This window comes from Scomber scombrus, chromosome 7 (assembly GCF_963691925.1).
Source record: "Scomber scombrus chromosome 7, fScoSco1.1, whole genome shotgun sequence".
In the NCBI taxonomy this organism is placed as follows: Eukaryota; Metazoa; Chordata; class Actinopteri; order Scombriformes; family Scombridae; genus Scomber; species Scomber scombrus.
In genome coordinates this window covers 27,412,987-27,431,796 of record NC_084976.1, presented here as the reverse complement: position 1 = coordinate 27,431,796, position 18,810 = coordinate 27,412,987, and the positions used below count along the sequence as shown (strand labels likewise).

The 18,810-nt window shown below is 38.2% G+C and overlaps 1 protein-coding gene across 1 annotated transcript in view; it reads left to right on the top strand.

Moving 5' to 3' along the window:
- grik3 (glutamate ionotropic receptor kainate type subunit 3) overlaps positions 1–18,810 on the top strand; it is a 98,309-nt gene that overhangs the window by 58,291 nt on the left and 21,208 nt on the right. The window contains exons 3-9 of the mRNA XM_062423275.1: positions 161–418; positions 586–767; positions 3,468–3,521; positions 6,813–6,983; positions 8,954–9,097; positions 13,300–13,407; positions 15,637–15,750. Of these exons, the coding sequence (XP_062279259.1) occupies positions 161–418; positions 586–767; positions 3,468–3,521; positions 6,813–6,983; positions 8,954–9,097; positions 13,300–13,407; positions 15,637–15,750 (1,031 nt within the window). The remainder of the gene's footprint in view (positions 1–160; positions 419–585; positions 768–3,467; positions 3,522–6,812; positions 6,984–8,953; positions 9,098–13,299; positions 13,408–15,636; positions 15,751–18,810) is intronic.

The window sequence follows — 18,810 nt, the reverse complement described above, 5'->3', positions numbered from 1 at the left end:
AACAACGGCAAAACATCCACAATGTGTTTGATAACTGTAAATTAAAGTCTTCCATTTAGTGCAGCAAACCTTAAATCATTGTAAATCCTAACTGAACTGAACTGTGATTGAAAAGATGACACACTTTCTTCTCAAGCTCTCTTCTCTTGCTCTTCTCTAGCCTGCGACCAGCTGTCTTTAGGTGTGGTTGCTATATTTGGGCCCTCACATAGTTCATCGTCTAATGCTGTGCAGTCCATCTGTAATGCATTGGAAGTGCCACACGTCCAGGTGCGGTGGAAACATCATCCCATGGACAACAGGGACACCTTTTATGCCAATTTATACCCGGATTACTCATCACTGAGCTATGCTATCCTGGACCTAGTGCAGTTTCTCAAATGGAAAACAGCTACTGTTGTATACGATGACAGCACAGGTGAGCAAAATGTTACCTAGTCATAAAATGTAACTGTATTCCTACAAACATCATGAACATGTGCAAATAATGAATTAAGAAATCTCTAAGTAAGTCCATGTTTAATATCAACACTATTTCCTCTGATATTATGAGTCATTAACATATATGTTGTTTCTGTTGTTCAGGTCTTATAAGACTACAGGAGTTGATAATGGCCCCATCCAGGTACAACATCAGGCTAAAGATCCGTCAGCTCCCTATCGACTCGCAGGACACCAGACCCCTTCTCAAAGAAATGAAGAGAAGTCGGGAGTTCCGCATCATCTTTGACTGCAGTCACCAAATGGCTGCACAGATTCTCAAACAGGTGAGTGTGAAGACCACAGAGTGTTGCAATGCAGACCCTGCAGTTGTCAGATCTTAGCTTAGCATGGCCAGACATATGAGGGCATGTGTGGCCCTGTTCCACACAGCCGTCCCAGACACCAGTTGATTTTCATCAGATTTGTAGTGAATAAAAAACATGGAGGCTTTGGCTTGCCAAGAACTTAGTGGTGCCTAGGCGGGAGCAGAATAGCAGCAGAAGGTGCGTCAGTAATAATTAAGTAGCAGTTAAATTTTGGTGTCAGAGAGTAGGCTCATTTCCACTTTACGATGTGTAGTTCTTACAGTGTATCGTGGGCTTTCACCAATTGATGCATCTATGATCTACCATTGTGGATTCTTGTCTTCCTCTATCCTTGCAGTGGATGGTAGAGCGGCTCATTATCAATCCTATGTATGTGTGTATATATGTCTCGTATGTTGATTTATTATCGTCTATTAGTTGAAGAAAAATGCATCACAAGTAATTATTGTCTCTGTCTGCATGTGACACAGCACTTCACTAGAATAGGTGTTTGTGTTCCTTCACTTGGTTTTTTTATTGATATGAGTAATTGTCAGTCAACAAAGACCTGTCAGTATGATGCACAGAGTACAGATTGTGTAGGTGGCCTGATGCTCTACTGATGTCAAGAACAGGCTGTTGGATCCCCCCTCCATTCATTCTGCTGTCAGTTTCTGTTAACATGTTTACCAAATGCATCATCTCCTCCCAAGTTATTTAAATAACTCAGTCCTCCCAAGTTATTGAGATCTAAAGTGACACATATCTGCTCATGGCCAGTCTGCACATCCCGCGCAAAGAAATCAGTGTCCTTTTTGAGAGACGTAGTGAGAGAAAGCTTTGAGGTGCAAAAATGCCTAACACAGTTCTCTTCCATGATAAAACTGTTGTGGAGCAGAAGGGTAATTGGTTATGAGTGATGCCAAGAACGGCATACCTACAGTGCTTGGTTACAAAATTAACATAAGTCTTGTGCACCGGCGTCGTGCAGATTTGGCTTCCTTTTGTGCACCATTGATCCGTTAAAACAGAGTCCCAAATGTGCATCAGAGAAGAATAACTTGAAATTGTACTGTACATGAGCTTGTAATTGAAAGGTTTGCTTTGCTATAACATGCATTTTACTTTGTGACGATTTAATTTATAACAATGAAGGATTAGGCACAACTGGGTCCTAACTCCTAAATCTTACCCCATCGCATTCATGCAATATAGATTAGGGCTCATTATCAATTAATCAGCTAATTACTTTTTCAGTTAATTAAGTAATTAGTTTGTCTTTAAAATGTCAGGAAATACGGAAAAATGCGCATTTGTTTTCCAAGCGTTACAGCTTCCTTTTTGACCAATAATCTGAAACCCAAATATATTCAGTTTATTATCATAAAAACTCTAATAAAACAAGCAAGTAATGACATTTGTTAGGCTGGAAATGGGAAGTTTTAGTTCTTTTCTTATTAAAGAAAATACTTAAAGCATTTTGTCACTGCAGGCAGGATTTGGAGTGAATATCATCTACATTTTGATTTGCAGGCAGCAGTGACAAAATGTGTCATCTACTGAACTGTTATATCTAAGATGTGTAGACTAATTCACAGCTTTAATAAAAGGTTGCCCCTGTCTAAGACAATGAATGGAAATTGGACACATTTAATTTATGAGTAATGTGACTTTGACCGCTACTGCAGGTGCATATGTAAGAAAGTGGATCAGAAGCTTTAAACAATATGTCTGAAGCTCTCTATTATGCCCTTGAAATATTTCTTTTGTCGTGCCATGATTCTAAAAAAAATACATCGGTAGCTATCTTCACGCTGACAAGCTCATCTGCTCTCAACATGCATCTGTCGGGTTATATTCCCTCCTTTTGCCCTTTGTTGTCGTGTGTTTTCATTTGTGTAAATTAACTTTTTAAAATTTGTGATCCTGCAATTGGTGCACACAAGGATTTCGCTTGACGAAGAATACAAATACAACATAAGTCTTTGCTGACAGGATTATGTTGTATCATACTGTAAATTCATCCGACAGCAGTGGAGAGATTACTTTAATTAATGAAAACCTCTACTTACGATACATAAACGTGACACAAAGTTTCAATGTCATGCATTTGGCTTGATGTCTATAGATGGAGAAGTGAATTTGCCTCCACATAAGCACAACATCTTATTTACATAACCTTGGCTTTTTTTTTTTTTTTTTTTTTTTTCTCTCCCAACGACAGATGGTACAATTAAATGGGAAGCACAGCCGCCATGGGAATGCAGGGCCTTTGAATGTAGATTGAGTGAAACAAGTGGCAGTGATGGAGTGTTCGGATATGAGGCGAAATATTACCGAGCTCTTTTGATTGAAGGTTCTCTCTCTTCTCTGCTGGGATGAAGTCACATGCTCTGAGCCATTGCAAACCATTTAAATGCATAGGGAAAAAAAGCATCAAGGAACTCTGCTAATCTGTAATTCTTTGGACACACATATGGTGCTGAAATCTGACCAAGAGACAAAATGAACAGCAATATGCTCATTAAAGCCTTGCTATTTTTTTTCTTTACTTATATTTGTTATGACTGTGCTGTTGATTCTAAAATGTCCTGACATTAAAAAAATGACTGTTTTCTCTACCCTGTCTCAATTCTTTCACACCTTTCTTTCCCATCATCTGTCTCTGTATGCTTCCAGGCCCAGACCATGGGGATGATGACAGAGTATTACCACTATATCTTCACCACTCTGGTAAATGCACCATGCTTGTTAATGCAAATAGAGTATTGTTTGTTCTCATCTCCCCACCGCTTTAGTTTTTGATGAATAGTGGCTAATTGCCAATGGGGGTTTGGATCCAGTCCATAATATCAATTTTGTTTGACAAGCTGGAAGCATAATGGAGTCTTCAGTGTGCTGTAGTAAACACTCCTCTTTATAGTTAAGTCAACAGGATTCTTTGAGGTGGCAGCTTGAGATTCAAAAACTAAATGTGGCTTCCTAGTTTTAAAACCACTAAAATTGGTCTTCTGTGAGCTTTTAGAGGACAAATCATTAAATTAAACACAATGTTTTTTTAAAGTAGAAATCATCAAAATGGGAACAAAATGGTAGAACTCCACCAGCACACATGAAATTTAAAACCTATTCCCAATTACCCCCAAATTTATTGACAAGGCTTTTAACAGAGTACACAGACAAGACAACAGCTGAGTCTAAATGACTGATTTCAGACGAAGGTTTGTTTACATGAATAAAAACAGGAATAAAACAGGGCTATATTCTTAATTATGATTTAAATAATGAAGTGAAAAACAATATTCAAGTTTCCATCTATAAGTCAGTCACCTAAATTAGATTATATGTGTATACACCTATAATTTATGAGGTCAAAAATACTTCATTATTCCCTATTGGTCTATTTAAAGCATATATCTGTGAAAATATTCTACATTTGTTCTTACAATTAACACATATATACAAATACTGAACTGATATGTAGCCAAATCCTGATATAGCATTATAGCACATATATTCATCTGTGCTACAGGCTTCCAAAGTGAAGCCACATTCGTGCTCTAGTTGACATTTTCCTTTGTAATGATAAACATGGATTTATCATAACGTGGTTTATTTTAAGTAAATCCTGCATACATCCCTTTTTAGACCCTTTTAAAACATAAAAATATAAAGATAGGGGTAAAATTGGGACTGAGGGCCAAAGACACGCTGGGGAAGTCGTATTATGAGACCAACTAACACATTTAACCTGTTTTGGTGTTTCCGTGAGGTTTGTTGATAACGTAGATGTAGATGATCAGAATCCTTATCCTTTAGTAAATTATAACTGATTTAGGTTTGAACACACCTTTTTCGGTAAGAGATGGGTTTACACATACAATTATACAGTGAAATTTGATCTCTGCATTTTAATCCATCTTAAGTATCAGGAGCAGTGGGCTTGAGTGATTTTGGATGTGTTCCCGTTTCGTTGCCATCTTGAGCATTTTAAATTCTCACTCTGATGAAATGATCTCGTTTGACTAATACAATCAGACCCAGCAGGGAGCCGCTGCTGCTTCTCAGCTGAGATTCTGGCTATCTGGTGACAAACAGACTGAATAGGGGAATGAATACCAGCATGTTCTGTGCTGTTCTTTTCACTCTATGTTATTGTCTCCGTTCCTGCCTCTCTCATACACACACATACACTCTCCGTCTCTCCAGACTTGACCAGTCTGTCGTGATAATGCGATGTGACATAGAAGCCCAGGCATGATGTGTGTCATCTTTCACGTTTGACAGCGCGGCGATGACATTGTTCTGCCATGCGTCATGTTTCTGTAGCATATCTATCGCTTTAGTAGGGGAATCCAAACATCGTTTTTATTGCCAGTATATTGATTTATCTTTTCAGTTTCCAAGCAGACATAACTGAAAAATATTTATTTAAGGATGAACTTTTTATTTGATGTAATTTTTTCTGCAACAACAGTATTTCTCGCATGAAAGCAAGCGATCTTTATGGAATTAGAGTGTGCTATCTATCTAAAGCTGCAATACACTTTCATATCGATAGACACACCATTAAGAAGATAATACCTAGCGGCTTGATTTGATTCAAATATGATGAATACTTGCATGGTATACATGACAATACAATTTCCTCTCGATGGATTTCACTGATGTCTGTGTTTTATCTTCTGAGGTGAGGGGGAATGCCGACTTATTAGAGCGTGAAAAGGCAACAGCAGAGTGGTGTGGTGTAATAACCTCCTTGTCCTTTTGAAACGAGTCTGTCATCGCTCCTGCCTCGCCATGCTCCACAGCTATCTCTTAAAAAACCTAAAGCCGAAAACTTTGTATGCCACCTCCATACAAACACTTTTGTATGCACTCCGTAAGAGAGAGATGCAGCGTGCTCTTTGGGTAAAGACTTCTGTGTAATTTGGATGTAGGATTATGTTGATTTTGTGTTATATGTGTGCTTACAAGGCAGCGCTGCAAAAAGTGAACTTATAATTGGAACAAGTTACTTTTCTGACATCCCAAAATGCTCTAACAGAAATGAGGATGTCACAAAAGATGAATTGTATTTTCTACAAACAATTATGTCCCAGTTAGTTTGTATTCTTAGCTTCAAAGCTGAGAAACTTGTAACCTGATCTACTTTACGGAGCATTTCTGAATGTCATATAGAACAATAGTGATTTTCTTTGATCTCTGCTTATAAAAGAGGGTACTGTACTGCAGTGAGAAAGAAAAGCGAAAAAAAAAAGAGGAGAAATAATTCAGTGACTGGCGGCCACTGTTTTTAGTAAGTGTCTTACACGCTCTCGTTCCCCCAGTACTAACCCCACAGGGTGCTAATGAAATATCTATGTTCATCCAAATGTCTTTTCCAAGCCCCCTGGCCCATTCCGACACGACATGTGTCAACATGTGACTTCACACTTCAGCTACAATGGCTGCCCCAGAAATTACAGCGGCTTAAATTGAATTGCTTTTTGCTTAGAAATTGCCATGGGAACGCACGGGATGAATTATTAATATGATCTGACAGAACTGGTGTTTTTTTACTTGTTGGTTGAATTTTTTTTGATCTGTAAACAAAAATTTGAATCTTCTCAAAATTAGATAATTGCACCTATAAAGATTGTCTCACATTATGATGATTAAGGAAGACAAAATATATCATGAGCTTTTGTTTGTTTATTATAATTTACTGTTCCTTATTATGTAAGCACAAGAAAACAACACTTTGTCACTTCTAAAAAGGTTTGCGCCTCAGCCACCAGATTCCATTTATTACATACTGCTTCAGACACCATACTTAAATCTCCTGATTTGACATTGAAAACTACTGTGTTTCTACCTGCTTCCACTTTATTTGGTCTTAATATAGCATCTCTTTAATCAGATGCTGCGTCATTCTCTTTTCATGTGAGGAGAAAGCATCCACTATAAAAAGTTAAACAAAGAGGCTGGGTGCTGGCAGACTAAATGAGAATCTATCTTTCATTTACTGATGTCTCTCAAAAGGACCTGATGGCCATTGACTTGGAGCCGTATCGTTTCTGTGGTGTCAACATGACTGGCTTCCGCATCCTGAACGTGGATAATCCCCAGGTCGCGTCCATTGTGGAGAAATGGTCGATGGAAAGGCAGATACCACCTAAACCTGACTCAGGCCTCCTGGAGGGCATCATGACGGTATGTTTTATTACTTCTGTGTTGTTCCATTTAAAGTCAATCCTCAAAATTCCAATATAAAGCGCCCACATCTATTTTATCTATTTATCAATTTCTTTTGCCCAAAGTAAAAAAAAAAAAAAGTGTGACCCTAAAAGTAGCACATAAACTATTTTACCCTTGGTCATAACATTATGACCATGCACAACAACCACTTAGGTACACCATCTGATTTATAACAAACAGGTCACTGCTCCAGGCTATGGACCATATGAAGGATGTTGTCAGATCTGAGTGGTTCAGCTAGTAAATGTTGAATGGGAAGATTTATATTTGAGATTATTTTAAAAGTAGAATGACCATTGGTGCCATACTGAGTGGTTCCAGCATCTTATAAACAGTTTTTATCCTGGGATTTTATGTAGCTCAGTGTCTCCTATTTATTCACTGCATCTTGTGGGCGAAATGTCTTGTTTACTAGAGAGGTTAGAAGAGAAAAAAAAAAATCAGTCAGACTAACATATAAGTATAAAAGGCATGTCAATTATAACTGTATAATTATAACCGGAAACCTGTCAAACCTTGAACCCAGTTTTATTATTATTATTATTATTCAAGCACAAAATCTGAAGCTACACTAAGACAAGATCCCTGAACCCCAATAAATTAAGACGAGAAATGCTGCCTGTAACATTTCTGGATATGTTCAGTGTTCAGGGTCAAACAATGGTAAGAACGACACAAATTCATATTTCTTTGATGCTTTCAACAGACGGGGCTGATATAATGGCATGAAGAACATTTATTAAGACCTCTCACACCAATTATCCCTTGAATGCAGCAGTCTCCCTAAACATTGTTTCTGACCAGGTGCATCCCTTCATGGCTATTCTTGTTCTAATGGGTAGTTTATTATAGATAATTTGCTATTGTCTCAGTATGTTTCCAGGAAAATTATAGCAGCTTACTCCGATTGTCCAGATATGAAACACAGTACAGCCCGTTTAGGATAAGATAGAGCAAGATGTGCAAAGCATGAATGTGCCATCAAAACATCTGTTGAAATGTTTATAATGCAATCACAACAGAAAGATCATTATAAATCTATTCCATTGTTGATGAATCCATATGTTCAGGCTTTTCTGAATGAAAATACAGGCTGTTATAGAGTGTATAGTATAGCTAGTTTTGTCCACAATAATAGGAATAAATACTGATTATAGCACAGGTGTTGATGACAAATCAGAGTGCCAGAAATTGGTCCAATATGTGTCACACTGCTGGAAGAAAACAGCTGATTGGTGATGTAAGCCTGACACATTTTTACTAAATATTGGAATTAGATACAATTAAATTAAAAGGGAGCTCATTTACTTGGATCCTTTAATATGTCATATAGCCAACAATGTGTAAATCTCATCTTTTACTCCAAATAAGGAATCTCCTGCATCATCTCATTTAAATTAATGAAGCAAAGACAAATTGTATTTAAAGGCACAATCTGTTATAAAGATGCAAAAAAAAAAAAAATGTCACAAAATCACCCCAACATTAAATAAGACTGGAATCCATTTTCACTCACAAAAATAAATCCAAAATAGGTATTAGCTAAGAAACACACATGATGCTGATATGCCATTTATAAATCACAATCTTCAATAATGTATGTGAATGTATCTTAAATCCATATACTGTTGTGGGACATGTTGTTTTTTTTATTATACAGTATATGCAGTATTTGATATAATTTGATCTGTAAATTTAATTTATATACTAATTTTTTTTTTTTTTAACTCAGTAATTTAAAATATCAAAGTTAAGTTTCAAACATGATAATAAAAAAGTGAGAAATTGGTTTTGTTTAGTTTTTGACCCTTTATTATATTTCTTTGGATTTTCTTATATCAGTGTGAAGATCAGGTTGTTTGTAACGCAAGTATTTATGTCTTTCCACACACATCAGCTGAAATAATGTTCACCCCTTATTTCAGACAGATGCAGCTCTGACCTATGATGCGGTCCACATTGTGTCCGTCTCATACCAGCATGCACCACAGATGACCGTAAACTCGCTGCAGTGCCACCGCCACAAACCCTGGAGATTTGGAGGGCGCTTCATGAGTTTCATCAAAGAGGTGATGGCACACCTTTGACCCGTCGCTATTTGATTTAAGTGTCGGTCATATTAAAGCGTACTGATTGAGTGGTGAACATGACAACAGGAGTGGAGTGAGGACCGTGCAGTCATCTGGGACTTCGATATTTACCCAGCAAATCAATCATATCCACATACAAAGCAAACCGAGCTTTGACAGACACACCAAAGCACCGTTGTTGTCAGCTTAAAAAATTCCCTGTATTCATAACCTATTTTCCAGAAAGCACATACTGTAACCTTTTGAAAGCACAACTTGTGTAATCTGCTTTTATTTCATCTAACACAAGAGTCTGACAGTGCCTCAGAATGCACAAACAAGCCTTTGCAAAATGGCAGATTTAAGGGGTTTGTAGAGATGCTACTATTTGTATCTTGATTTGTTCAACCAACAAAATCATCTGTATTTGTATTTTTCCTGGATGTGGTGTAGAAATTATAAACATGCTAGGAATCCCAGTAGTTTTCCCTCTTACAATCATTACCATTATTTCAAAATGAAAGCTTTCACTTCCTGGATTTATTTTACACAGGTGTCACACTCTAACCAGAACTATCTTAGGTAAATGCCTAATACATTTGCATATACCCACAGAGGTATCAGAATGACAGGGGGCTGTCCATATAAAATAGCAGAATTAAAACTCTCTCCTCATCCAATTTTCTCAAGCAAAATGGATGACAGCTTCTCCTCACAATCCATGGCTAAGATATTCTTTCCACACAGGCTAGGTCTCCATGGTTGAACAACCCTGGCAGTGCTTTATGTTCCTCAGTGCATAAAACTGTGTGAACAGTTTTACGCAAGCTTTTTGCCAGCACGGGCCTCCTTCCAGAAGCTGCATTGTGGCGGCAGTGAGATAGAGTGGCTGTATATCTCCTGACCACTACTCATCCAGACCAAGACAGTATACTTCTCTATCAAGGTGCCACTGTTTACCTCTGCAGTCTCTCTCTCTCTCCTGTTGTCACAAAAAAAGAGTAAAGAGGGAAAAAAAAGCAAACTCATTTGGTCTATGCAGCCAGAGTCAGTCGTCATTGTTGATGGGCTGGCTACCTTCAAATGTCACAAAAATCATCAGTCATACTGTACCATTGCCTTTGCTGCACTTTGCCTCCAATAAAAGAGGAAAGGGATCAAAGGGTAAGAAGGATTGTAGGTAAGAGAATGCAGGGAGACCCCAAACACATGGTATGATGACATTCGCCACACAGCCTTGTGTATAAGGATATGAAGAAGAAAATGCTTAACCTTTCGGCAAGTGGGGAGTATGAATAACATATTTTCTTCTCCAAGGGTCTCTTTAACCGACAGTCAGTGTCTATGAGAGCAACAGGCCCTCCACGAGGGACCTTACAAAAAAAGGTAGTGTGGGGCAAAATGTTGAACAACTGGTTTCCCTTCATCTTCAGTTTAGGGGTAAGGATGGAAATCCATATAGGTGTGTTCAGGACTTTATTTTGGTCTGTGCATTGCACTAAAAAGAGACTTATAAAACACTCATGTCTTCAGTGCAATACACTAAGAACAATGAGGTGTTGGCAAGTTTTCCAGCCACTAGAGTTTTAGTATGTGCTCACTTGACCAATCCAATGAGACAGGCTGCACACTGTGGCTTGCTTTTTGTGATCATCCCAGAATGGGGTACAGTTATCATGCTTTGCTCCTTAACCCTACAGAGACTTGCCAGATAGAGAAGCCTGTGTTTAATAGCATGATTGGTGCTGTAGTAATCATTAGTTCAATGAGCACAGGTGGGCCCCTGTAACAAAATGTCCTTGCTGCTCTTTTGGTTTCTGAAGACTTGTAAATGAGGAATAGAATTAGTGGTGAACTTCTAGGACACCAGTGCCTTGAGGGATGAATCGGCTCGCTTGGTTTAAATGCATACAAGCATTTCCGTTCAGCAAAAGTGAAGAGGTCAAGCTAAGAGCCGTGTTAAAAGGATTCTGCCATTGTCTGTAAAACCAGAAACTAATGACTAAAATATATATTTGAAAGCAGTGATTTGGTTATTAGGATCATGAACAATGTTAATCATGAATGTTACTATTTGATGTACTGTACCAGAGCTCATTTTTAGCTGCAGTCCCTTCAGTAGGTATTGCGGATGCTATGTAAATATTGGTTGTTATCTGAATTGATAGATGCAAAGCTTTGGCCGAGAGAAGGCCATTGTTCTTCTAATAACAATGTGACAGTTTTAAATCATTTCTAACCATACGTAGAATTTATTATGTAAAGTGTGTCTCATATTATGATGTTACTCAGCTACACAACCACAACTGGCACAAGATCCATGAATGCTATTGTTTGTGTCTGGATTGTAGCAATAGTTTCTGCTTGTCTGTCAAACACAGTATTGTAAAGGTCTACGTGATTACAATTCACAACAAACACTGGCTACGTGTGTGTGTGTGTGTGCGTGCGTGTGTGTGTGTGTATAGGGTCATTTGAAACAATGAGCGCTGTCAGCTGTCCTAACAAGCTGCACCATTGTCAGCTATGTTAATGACGGGTAGTGATCACAACCAAAGCCACGGAAATATTATGACATTGTTGTCCTCATACAAACATACTGTACACACACACAAACACAGTGTTTGGTTATAAAAACACTTACTCGGTTGTGATTTACGCTCACTTCAAGTCAGGCGTCTGACATGTTCTGAAGGTCGAACCGGCCCTTCGGACGTGATGTGGCTCAGGCATTTATGTCGCTCTCTGAATTAGAGCTGTTTGAACATGCCCCCCACCTTGGTGGCAATAGGCCAGATGGAATGAACTATGAGGAGGTTTGATAAAAGGAGAGTGCCACAAATTTCTTCTTGAAGCTTCGATCTTCTCTCAACAAGTTCTGGCAAGCGATGGGGGAAGACAGGAAAGAGTTATAGCCGGTAAAGTTCACGCAGTTTGGATTTTAAATATCAGAAAATTGCTGCTGCTTGACAACGCAATGATAGACTACTGTATTGTACCAAGAGCTATTACTGACACTGATAGTCATTTAAATAACTGTTTTTGCAGAAAGATCACAAGAAAAAAAAGTGAATAAATAAAACTAAATGCATCCTCCAACAATAGCTTGGTGTACAATACAAATGCCAAAGACAATGATAGTCAGAAAGGAAAAGTTAGCTCCACCAGTGATGAAATATAATACCTTTATTTGCATAAGCGTGAGAGGAACAGGTATGTTGCAGCAACTAGTGTGTGTTTATTTGTGCTCATGTTGGCCGAGGTGTTGGTTATCAGGGAATCGTAATAGGGGGCAGTTATGTGTTTTTCCCCCCTCATGGGGAATCAAGCAAAAGGAGATGGTTGTTAATTAACTCCGTAGTCTGTTAGGAGGGGGGGGGGGGGTGCGTTGGAGGCGTTGAGATGTAAAATGTAATTAAAAAAAGGAAATGCAGCCTGCACAGTTTGTGTTTGTACTTTTGGTCTGTGTGTGTGTGTGTGTGGGTGTGAATTTACTCTCAGTGAAAGATAGAGGATGTTGTGTGTGTGTGGCAGGTGTGTGTGTTTTGTTGACAGCATTTCTCTGTGCCTATTTGTGAAATATTGTTGACATGTTGTAATGTTTACCAAATATTTTGCATGCATACATCCACTACAGTGGGTGTGACAAAATATCATAAACTAAGGCCTAAACCCTAAAAGACTTAATTAAACATGACTGACACAATCTGACAACATAATTGGGTATTATAAGCTTGTAGAATGTAGAATTTAGAATTTAGAATGTAGAATTTATTGCAGGATTATTGTGTTGATTGTGTTATTATTGATTGGTATTGATAAAATAAGTGCAGTTTTCTACATTACTTCCATGATGCTTATACTTAAAGGTGCAGTGTGTAGAATTTATTGTCATGTTGCAGATTGATTGATATGAATTGTTGTGGTTTTTATCACCTTAGAATGAAACCTTTACATCTACGTAATCAAGCACCACCATGTTTCTACGGCAGCCCAGAATGGACAAACCAATCACTGGCTCTAAGGAGGGCCTTTTGAATGTTTTTGTTTTGCGGCCACTATATCCTAGATGCTAAGTCCTACAAACTGGTCCTTTAATCATTTTGCAGACACTTTTGTCAAAATTGACGTACACATAATATTGGTAGAGTTGGTGTAGAATTTGTATTTTGGTATAAATTTGTAGATGTATTATTTTTCAGTCCCACTGGGATGGTTTGACGGGGAGACTGTCATTCAACAAGACATCTGGTCTACGTACAGACTTCGACCTGGACATCGTCAGTCTGAAGGAGGATGGACTTGAAAAGGTAAGTGTTGCATAAAGCCATCCTTTGCTCTCAATCCATTTTGTTGTTGTGATGCAGTAAAAGCACAACAGGAGCGCACACTGTATCATCATCACATGCAGCGTATAATAAAGCAAAACTTCTATGATGACCGCACCATTAAAATAATTGAATGGGTTATTGATCCCTGAAATACATTTCAGATTTTCCTCTTGGTGTGGAACACATAATGCAAAATTTGACAGTATCATTTACCTCCTAACAAGAAAGCAAATTGGCTGTTTCAACATAAGCATAAGTTAGTGGATCATAAAGCAAATTGGATTAGGGTACACATTAGGGTGTTAATTGTAGCCTCTCTTAATGATAATTTGAGGTGATGCCCAAAATGCTGTTTTGCAGTAATGAGCTGTATAAACATGGTTCACAAAAAAAGGGGAGAAAAACTAACTAAGGTTGGTAATGTAGAATTTTTTGTATTATACTAGAAGGCAAAGTACCCTCTGGACTATAACAGCCTTTCTCTACTAGAGAGCTTTCATACATTATGAATATATCAAATAGGGATAAGTCCCATTATGACTTCCTCAAGTACTCCCTAAAGGCTCAAGACTATATAATAGCTGGGGCTTTTCAGCTTGTAACCCTTCTGTTCAAGAACAGAGCTTGTAACAGTGCCGCTTTGAAATTATTCTTCTCCCTTTCACTGGCATCTTGTCCTGTGTGCGGTCAATTAAGTTGAAGCACAGTCATCTTGCAATATTTGATGCCATATTAGCATCTTCTCATTGTGTCTCTGACAAATACGCTCCGGCGTGTTAATGTTGATCCAGAAGTCTGCTGCGGATTGCTGATTCTTTTTTTTTTTCTTTCTTTCTTGTATATCCGTGGAATCGGCTTTAACAGTTTGAGCCGGTTAAGATGTGGATTTTTCTCGACTAATCCATTGTAATTGAATATTAGCCCAAGTTTGAGCTCACACTGGAATTACGAGCAGGTTCTCTGAGTGCCACTTTCGCTCAATGCCGGCATGTTCGTGAGATGTAAAAACTAAAACTAAATGTAATGCTCTTCATATGGTTGCATGAGTAAAGAACTTTTGAATCAAGTCTTTTGCTAATCATGTTTAATGAATTGAGCTAATTGTAATGGGACAATTAGAAAGAATTTTGCAAAGCGGAAACCATTCACAGATATTTTTAAATCTCTCTCCTGGAGTCCTCTTTGGTTGTGTGACAAGCTGTAACTAATGTTCTTTCAAATTAGAGCATATGCCTCTCTCTGGATTAGGCAGAGAGGACATTAACAGACATTTTTCATGCTTTTTGTGGGGGGTTGTATGTCTTTAAATGGATCCACCTCAAGCACAAACCCCAGTGAATATTAAAAGCTGTGTCTGTGGTAATAGAGAAAGCGGGAAAGGATGGGAGGAGGGTTTGGTGGAGGGCAAAAAGAGATTGTTACCGACAGCCACAGGACCATTTGTGCTAATGATATGTTCCAGAGTGTGTCTCTACAATATGCAGAGCTCTGTGCCTGAGGGCGTCTCGCATGTATAACTCCTTTTATTTGTTCAAATCTCTTGGCTTATCTTACTGAGACTGCAGAGCAATGTAATCCAGTTGGCAACCCCATGCTGTACCTTCATTCCAACCAAGTGTACCTTTCTGAAACATTTGCTATTTTTATTGTTTCTGTTTGTTATAGCCTTGTATTTCTTTTCCATATATGTTTACGCACAGCACTGATGTATCACCACATCATACATAATGGACTTTTTTTATTGATCTGATGTTCAAAGCACACATTTCAATTTATGTTTCTTGTCATTTGTTGAAATGACTAGATTATTGAATCTGCTGTATTTTCATTATTATTGAGAGTACAGAAAATGTATGACTGTTTATCCCTATTTTTGAGTACCAAACTAAACTGATCACAATCTACAATGTGTCTTCCAATATATTGTACAATATATCTGTTTGGTGCATTATTTTAACTATTCATCAAATTCAAAATGCCAGTTTATTTGATTTATCTGCCATACTTGATTTCTTTCAAGACACCTAACTACACCCATGCTTTCAGAAACACTGTGTCCTGCTGATATAAAGGTGACTCAGCCAATCACCTAATGCTGCCGGAGATGTGTTCAACCTGGCACTAATGTGGTTGGCGGTAGAGTCTGCTAGGGTCAAGGCCCACCAACAGACACAGAACACTTAGCTACATGCTTTTCATCTTCCTCAGGTGGGGAAGTGGAGTGTGTCAGGAGGTCTTAACATCACAGAAGCGCCGAAGCGAAAGGGGATGAACATCACTGATTCCCTGGCTAACCGCTCCCTCGTCATCTCCACCATCCTGGTAGGTCAGCTGTGTACCCTCGGCATGAGAACAAACAGAAAGAAAAAAAAAACGTCCTACACTGCTCTAATATAAGATGCAAACATTTACATGCCCGGATAACTCATAGCTTGTAGCTACAGACTTGCATCTCATTAACTAGTTAACATTTTGTGGTACACATGCCATTAACCCATTAACCCCATATTCATAATAGCACATTGCATTATTGGGTAGTATAAGTTTGTGGTCCTGGATGCTATAAGAGCTAATGTTAGCGGCTTTGTCCTCTTTTTATTGGATTGAAGAAAAGTTTACACTCCAGCATCCCCTGCCAAACAAAATAGCTTTAAGTTTGTCCTAAAAGTGTTTATAAAAGTGAAACACTGTCTGCAAATATAGACAGTAAAGTCTCCCTTGTCCAAGTTTTATATAAGGATTTGATTTATATACTCATAATACTACAACTAACTAGCTTTAAACTGCAATACAAGACCAATGTTTCCTCTTTTATTTACATGTTTTTCATGAAACGTCTACGTGTAATGATGCTGACTTTTGCCTGGAAAATATACAGCTTTCTTTTGAATTATATTATATATTTGGCTTTAAAGTGAATACATCTGTGTAACACCCCTTTTCAGGATCCTCATTTTAAAACAAGTCAGCTGGAAAGTTACCGCAGGGAGAATTGTCAATCAACTCATGGAGCTAATTTCAAAATTAAGTGTTGCCGGCTATAAATGAGAAGCCTGTTTTTTTGTCTTTATTTTTGAGTGCTAAATCTGCCACATTTAGCATTATAAACTGCAAATGCAAGTTGTGCTTGACGGTCTTAGCAGCAGTAGCTAAGGGGGGACGATGCTTAACAAACAGTCAATTATCAGTAATTCTGATGAGGTTTTAATGTCACGTCGTGATTTTGCTAAGTTGGGAGGCCTTTAGCTTAAAAAAGAAAAGCATGAGGTATACAATGAACTATTCCTGAGAATGCATTTAATTACATGTTCAGATAGAAATAACTAGGTGATCCCTCCCCTCAGTTTCACATCGCATTCATTTGTAGATCCTCCGTTGTATGTACTTAACACTGTCACTGGGTGATGGGGTCTTTGTGAAGCTCTCAGGGAGGTGTCGACACAGATGTCCCCAATGCACCTTTTTAGGACAGATATAGGCCTACATGTTACAATGATAAACATTATCATTATGGCTATATTGGACCACAACGCTGTAATTATGAGAAGTAAGGTCAAGGCGGAACATAATTAATGCCTATCAGGTGCGATCTATGTTAATTCTGTCTCACAGAAGAGAAATGGAACAAGGATTTAAGTGGTGTAATGTTGAACTACTGTACAAGGCAGTGTCAGTGTTTGCTGATTTTGTGGTGTTAATGCATGTGTTTATCACCGAGTAGTTCAAGTGTTTCAATTGCATATTAAGTTTCCTATAAAATGTTCAATAATTTTTTTCCCTTCAAGTGCATTCGAATATTTCTGACATGTTCCTTGATTTGCTATTTCGTTGGGAATCATTAGTTTAAGATCATAAAACTGCCTACTTTCAAACTGCTGAAGAGAGTTTCAACTTAATATCAATCTCCCCTCTTAGCGTAATGACATTGCATCAAACTGATTTCAGTGATGCATGAACAAGACGTCTGACAGCTTTATAGTGATAACTTTGTCAAAGAGATTAAGGCACTTAATGTGTTTTCCCCCTTACATTAATTGTTTGCACTCCATTGCCTGTAATGTCTCTGCACAGGCCCACCGCCCTCCTCTTTCTGTTATGCACGCCCATGCTGCGACTGTGAGGGTAGAAATTGGTATAAACACTTTGATTTGAGTCCAAACCTTGGGGAATAGCAAGAATTGGACGGCTAGAAAACAGATGGTAATGACTTTTTCCTTTAACATGCAAACTTTTTGATCAAGTTAATTGGACAACTTGAGCAAAGTTTGTGGCTAAGCACTTGTTCTCTAAATGCATTGTCATCAAGTATTCATAACTTATAATTTATTTAGGAGGCTGTACTAATTGTAATGTCCAAGTAGCTTCCTATATTGATAGCAAACAAAGATGTTTGTCATTTACTGTAGATTTTGTATGCATTTCAGTTTGTTATAATTTATGGAAGACATTATGCTCTGCTGGATCTTAGCTTGTTTAAACCATTTTGAGAGGCAGCGCACACCAACAAACATTATAACAGGTGTCCACATACCACCAGTACATGATGTTGTATTTTTTTTGCCCCCACCTGCACTCTCACCTCTGCTTTCCCCCATGAAAAACCATTTCCCAAAGGAATAAAGAGAGCTGTGACTGCCTATTTTCACCTCTTTGACTGTATCTTTTTACCTTATGCCACACAAGCTACAGTTGAAAAAACACAAAGCGAAGGGGGTCACCTTGACTAGAGAATCAATTACTCTGCTCCTGAGCTCAGTTTGTAAATTATACATCTAGCTATTGGAGGCAATAAATTGTATTACAGCCCTTGCATAAATGGACCAACATGTTTTGGAATGCACAGCGGGATATGCAAGTCTATCTAGCGGTGAAATGGTAACAGGCACTAAATAAAGGAAATCATTTACGAGGAATTCTGTGTTAGTCATTGTCACTGCAGGCATCAGCTCAGCCGCTCTCCCTTGGAGGTTGGTGACAATTGATGAAGGCAACGTTGTGGGAATGTTCCATTTCACTGCTGCATTCTGTTCCTAATCAAGCTTTTATACAGCCCAAATTATGAGCAGCCAGGCAGGATATTACTGACCAGTAAAGAGTGTCAGCTACCTGACCATAAAATGAACCGACCTGTGCACCAGCTATATAGGTCAGCAAACAGCTGTGTGGGGGAGTCAGTGGGTTTAGTTAGCTCAACACTGCAGGCACACTGATAATGCAAACATTATTTTTGAATATAAAAAATACTAGAAAACACTGCAATTTCACATAAAACCCATTAACTTGCATTACAGTGAATTAGCTCAGGTCTCCTTTTGCTAATAAATAAGTATGGAAAAAGCCTCGACCCTCTTTCATATTTTAACACTCTCTCCTATCCGCATG